This window comes from Gymnoscopelus braueri (genome assembly GCF_963280865.1).
Source record: "Gymnoscopelus braueri genome assembly, chromosome: 16".
Classification (NCBI taxonomy): domain Eukaryota; kingdom Metazoa; phylum Chordata; class Actinopteri; order Myctophiformes; family Myctophidae; genus Gymnoscopelus; species Gymnoscopelus braueri.
In genome coordinates this window covers 43250713-43256712 of record NC_137616.1, presented here as the reverse complement: position 1 = coordinate 43256712, position 6000 = coordinate 43250713, and the positions used below count along the sequence as shown (strand labels likewise).

The following is a 6000-nucleotide window of genomic DNA, read 5'->3' as shown; positions in this document are numbered from 1 at the left end:
TACCCCCTGTCCGTCCGTCCGTGTGTCCGTCCGTGTGTCCGGTCCGTGTGCGACCAGCTAATCTCAGGCACTGTCGGCCCGGTCGCTGCGAAACTGTGCACACACACTACCTGGATGCCAATTCAGAACCTCTGCCCCAAATATTTCACATGGGCCTGTTATAGCGCCACCAGGAGGCCGATTTGTGCAAAACCCATTTTTTAATATTATTCCTACAGATTTTATCCAAACGTCATGCAAATCGGTACACAGTATCTCTACAGTCATGTGATCAACACGGATCTGTCCGATTTTCCTTATTCCATCCTAATTGGCTAAGGTTGGCTTCCAAAGTTTGCAGGATTGGTCCGTTTTGAACAAAATGCCTCAAACTATGCACGCAGCTTGCGATTTCCGTGAAATTTCACACGCACATTCCCACTAGGCCGAGGAAGAAATGCCACCCTGCTTTTCATTTAGACCAGTGACACACTCAGAAGTTTTAACTGCACTTCACAAATATGCTATGCACATCTTTGCAACATCTCAGTGAATTCCGGATGCACACACACAGTGTTACGATAAGTGTATTAACACCTCTCAGCTTTCTGTTCTCAAAATAAACATCGACCTCGATGTGTTTCCTTAATTCTAGAATCCCCGACCCACCCCTCAACGCCCCCCCCCACACACACACGTTTCCACCCACAAATACTAATGCTGACCAGATACATATTAGACAAGTGCAACACGCTCGATTCAATACACAGGGTGGGAGGCTGCAGAGTGAGAGAGAGAGAGAAAGAGAGAGAGAGAGAGAGAGAGAGAGAGAGAGAGAGAGAGAGAGAACTTGGCAGTTATAGACTGACAGACTATACAACCATAATCTATAAGGATGATGAAGATACCAGTTATTCTGGTGGTCAGCATGCTGCTCTTCTCAACTCTGGATGTCCTGGCATTAGACCGTAAGTCTATTGGCGTAGATCTGTCACTGGTTTTAACCCATTAAGACCGGGAACGCATCCGTGTCATTTTTAGATTTCTTTGGCTGTTCAAAAATAGCAGATCTACAAGCTCAAATGAGCTTGTAGATCTGCTATTTTTGAAAAATCATGAACATTATTTTGTGCAAAAAAAAATTCATTTTTTTAAAGCGAACATTTTTCTTCTGGGGGGGGGGGGGGGTCCCTGAAACAACATATTTTGAGACGGGGGTCCTTGACATGAAAAAGTTTGAGAACCACTGATATAGAAACATTTTTCAGAAACCTGTTAGGATTTAGAAGACATTTGTAGAATCCCCAGAAGCAAAGATTTGAGTTACAAATGTTCGCTTTAAAAAAAAATATATATATATATATTCAAACTAAAGATTTGCACACATTTTCACGATTTTTCAAAAAAAATTGCAGATCTACAAGCTCATAGTGCGGCACTCGGTGCCGTGCTATGAGCTTGTATATCTGCTATTTTTGAATAGCCAAAGAAATCAAAAAATGACACAGTCGCGTTCCCGGTAATCTTGACGGAGACAATGCAATTCATTTTTTTCTTGTTATTCCATAAACCTGCCTGTGTGTCTCTGACTGTGTCTCACTCTTTTTCACTCTGTCTCACTCTTCCAGAAAGCGTTGGTCCAACGGAGTGCTGCTTCAAGTATCACACCAGTCGCCTGCCTAAGGACAAAGTGGTGACGTTCCAGCGCACGCACCTTCACTGTGCCAAGGATGGCGTTGTGTGAGTATTATGCAGTGGCGGGAAAAAGTACTCAATTTCTTTACTTAAGTAAATGTATCCATACTGCAATGCAGAAACACTCTTACACTGTCTGCTCAAAGAGTAAAAGTACAAAAGCATTGGCATGTACCAAAAGTAAAAGTACTCATTGTGCAGAATTCACAAGAGTTTCACAAGTATTAATGTATTAAAATCTTTTGAAAATAGCAGATCTACAAGCTCACAACGCGTTGCATCTCGACGCGTTGTGAGCTTGTAGATCTGCTTAAATAGGGCTGAAGTGGTTAATGTATGTCTTGTAATAATAATTCAAATCTACAAAGTAACTAGTAACTCAAGTTTTCAAACAATTGCAGTGGAGTAAAAAGTACAATATTTGCCTCTGAGATGTAGTAGTAATAAGTATAAAAAATTGGAAATACTCCAGTAATCGTGCTCGACACCAAAAAGACTGTATATGCGTGGCGTGTGCACAGCCAAGTGAAAATATTCTTGTGCGTAAATTTGATCTGCTACACCTGCAATTGCAGTTAAATGCAGGATGCGAGAATCAGAGAACGACCATGAATATGAGCTGGCAGCAATATCGCTGGGCAGTTATAGTCGCATAGAAGCGTGCATGAATCATGATGATGTGTTAATATTATGTAAATAATACATTTTAAATTTGTGACACCTGCAGTATACGTTACTTATGTCTGTCACTTTTTCCCAGAATCAATTTGAATTAAAGCAAATGTGTTTGAAGCAGCCTTTGAAGTAGCCTACATTAAACTTTTATGTAAACACAGCCATGGCTCTGTGACTTTTCATAATCACAAGCAATCCCTAAACAATTATTGTCATCAGGTGAATAGGCTAGCTGTTGTAACTGTATTGCTTCTGAAACACCCGAGAGTTAAAGAGACAATTATTTTTATTATCATTTCTGGAAAAATAACCTCAGCTAATAGAGCTAATAGACTCCTGCTTTCAATGCCTTTAATAATGTAATGACGTAAAGTATGATTTAAACATGCACGGTAGGCTACATATTTTTATTTCTTTTTACCCCCAATTTAGTCGTTATGCCAATTGATTCCTCTGCATGATACATCTTTATCAGACCTAAGTGTATCCTTCAATGTCTTGTAAACCCCAAAATGACTGGGTATCACAGGTGTTGCAGCAATTTGTAGAAATTGTAAGTGTTGGGCCTTACATATAATTAAAAAGCATATCATTTGTATGTATGTATTTGGCCCCTCATATATAAAATAAATAAATCAAATTGAAACTGCTGATCAGATACAGTATATGGATGAACATATAGAGGCCAAATAGGCAACAGAAAAACCTACCACAGACAGACAGACAGACAGACACACACACAGCTGAATGGGTATGGAGGCCATCTGGAAAAAAAAATATGCCATTAGGTCAACATGATAAATGGTTACAGGTTAAAAATGTATTTTTTTCTTATTTACTGTTTCAAAAAATCGACATAGAAACGTTAGCTTTTAATAAGCAACTAAATCGATTAGTCTGAGATATATATATATGTTGACTTGCTCCATTACTTACTGATTGACCATTTTACAGGATGAATACAATGTCAAATGAAACACCTTATATGATGGAAATCTCAATCTCTGTGTGTTGTAGGTTCACAATGAAGAAAGGAGGTATCAAGCTCTGTGTCGACCCAACTCAGAAATGGGTCCAGGACATCATCACCCACGTGGAGAACAGACCACAGAAGCCATAATCTCTGCCACCCAGCCTCTACGTCATTTTTCAAAATAATTCCATAAATAATAATAATTTACAAAAATCAAAGAGATTCCATCAATTAAACAATAAAAAAAAAAGTTTAAAAAGTAGTGAAAATATGTAATAATTTGTTTGTTTTATCTCTATCCTGACTATAATGTAATTTAAACAACACATTAGACAGCAGAAAGCTTTTAAAAAAATGTTTATATCAATTGCTTTCAGTTTTGCGTTTTAGTACAGACGTGTTTTTAATGAGGTATATTGAACATAATGCTGTAAACATTCATTTTAGTGATTCATTGCTGATATTGTTTTTTTCCTGATACAATAAAACAAGCATTTTTGTGTATTTATTAATCCATTCTTTGGTTGTGTTTACATAGTATAGCCTAAATGAAGTCAAAATGAAGCACATTTAAAAACAACCTATGCTGATCGAAGTGCTGTACAGACCTGGCAGGTATTTTAAAGCTGCAACCCAGAACTTATTTTAATGAATACAATGTTATTTTAACCAAACTGTATGAGAGATTATGTGAATACAATAACTACAGTGGGTGGAGATGGTCTACTCAACTGTTTCCCAAACACTGCGTCGGGACCCATGTTTGGGTCGTGGAACCATTTTTATGGGTCACACAGGCAAATGTATATATATTTTTGTTACTACTATTGTTTTAATAATTATTTCAAAAGTTTTTCAATCAAAACCATCAAGCATTTTCTGAAATATTCTTTCCTAATTCCATAATTAAATCCATGGTACTGCATGCTCACGCATGCAGTACCTCCCTTGGCCAAGAGGGGATTCCTTCTTGTTGATTGAGTGGTACTGTAGGTGTTTGGTCTCCCACGCCAGAGACCACAGTTCAAATCACAGTTACTTCATTTGTTTATTTGAGAGGGACAGAGGAGGAGAGGAGGGGGGAGAGGAGAGGGTTTGAGAGGAGAGGAGGAGAGGAGAGAAGTGGGAGGAAACCCGATCCCCCCGTCTTTGTCTGAATGTGGTTTGCCTGCGCTGCACTTCTCAGTCCTCTCAAGTGGTTGACATAGAGGCGAGCCAATCCCACCTGTCTCTTTATGAATGACCTCAAGGGAGCAAATAAAACCATGCAAGGTTTTATTTGTATAACGCAGGCCTGTTTAAAAACCTCAAAACTCAAGAAACAATATTTATGAAGGATATTGCAGTGGTGGTATGAGTGAGGTTTCTCTTGTATAAAGCTGTTCTATGGGTTTAAGAATAATCACACCTGTAAACGACCAGAAGCAAATAATCAACGTGGGATACAATCATACAGTGAAGGTAAGATCTACAGCACTAGCTGTCAGGAAAGGCCTGACCAGTAAATACATTTTGATTGTGCTCATAATTCTTTCTTCACGTTTTTTTTTTAAGTTAGGTTGAGTCTAGATGGCTCCAATGGTACTTGAACTCGGTCACAAGGTCAAGTTCAACCCCCCCCCACATTTGATGATCTTAAAGGGATAATTCACCAGCAAAATTACCTTTTTTCTATCAATTAGTCACCCCATGGAGACTTTAATTCATGGATATTTGTTAGTTTTTGTCGCATTCCTAAGCCAATAATTTGATGACCAGCGGACCGGTAGGCATGCAGCGGCTCCGGTAGGAGACTCTTTGTGTCCCCTACTGGATTAGGAATGCGACAAAAACTAAAATAAATCATGAATTGAACTAAGTCTACATGGGGTGACTAAATTGATAGACAGAAAAGTCATTTTAGGGCGCGGTCACACCAGAACATGGTTGGCTGCCGTTACACACGGCCATAGTTTTTTTTGCAGCCAGCGCATTCTCTAAATAAACGGCGTTGACCCACCTGTCACTCACTTTCAGGACCCTCCCATGCAACAGCTACAACCAGTTGCTCCATCGCTATAGAGCGTCGCAGTTCCCGCCCACTTCCTGTTTTTTTTGGTGCCGGAAGAAAAAACTCAATGCATTTTTCCATTGACATTTCCAAAAATATTTATATCTATTAATTTAAGCCTCGAATCAAGCCATCATGACATGACATGAATCATGACCATAAACGTTTGATTCTGTGATTATTTTTTTTTTGAAAACGGCAAAACAAAGGGTATTTATTAAAAATAGTATATCATATAATTAAATATAAAATTAAAAAAAATCACAAACGTTTTATGGTCATGATTCATGTCATCTCGTGATGGCTTGATTCGAGGCTTAAATTAATAGATATAAATATTTTTGGAAATGTCAATGGAAAAATGCATTGAGTTTTTTCTTCCGGCACCAAAAAAAACAGGAAGTGGGCGGGAACTGCGACGCTCTATACAGTAGCACCATGTCGCTTCCTGAGTCTTGGGACGGTCCGCCTAACACTCACCCGATTGGTCAGAGGGGGAAGAGCAGAGTGCATAAACCATAGACTGTATAAAAAGAATGGACAACGTGACGCCATTGGTTTCTACAAGAGCAGGGGCGGGGAATGAATGCTATTGGTTGTGTAGGCTTGTCAATCAAATCATCCCGCC

General features: G+C 39.0%; 3 protein-coding genes across 3 annotated transcripts in view; 2 read left to right on the top strand and 1 right to left on the bottom strand.

Annotated features, from left to right (window-relative positions):
* Positions 1-6000, top strand: part of LOC308103760 (C-C motif chemokine 4-like) — a 28260-nt gene that overhangs the window by 2602 nt on the left and 19658 nt on the right. The gene's annotated exons all lie outside the window — the stretch shown is intronic.
* Positions 1-6000, bottom strand: part of LOC308103759 (C-C motif chemokine 7-like) — a 32219-nt gene that overhangs the window by 22040 nt on the left and 4179 nt on the right. The window lies entirely within an intron of this gene.
* On the top strand, positions 763-3820 carry LOC308102686 (C-C motif chemokine 4-like). Its single transcript, XM_080452515.1, has 3 exons — positions 763-947; positions 1608-1719; positions 3367-3820. The coding sequence occupies exons 1-3, from the start codon at positions 875-877 to the stop codon at positions 3467-3469; spliced, it is 288 nt and encodes a 95-aa protein (XP_080308641.1). The 5' UTR covers positions 763-874; the 3' UTR covers positions 3470-3820.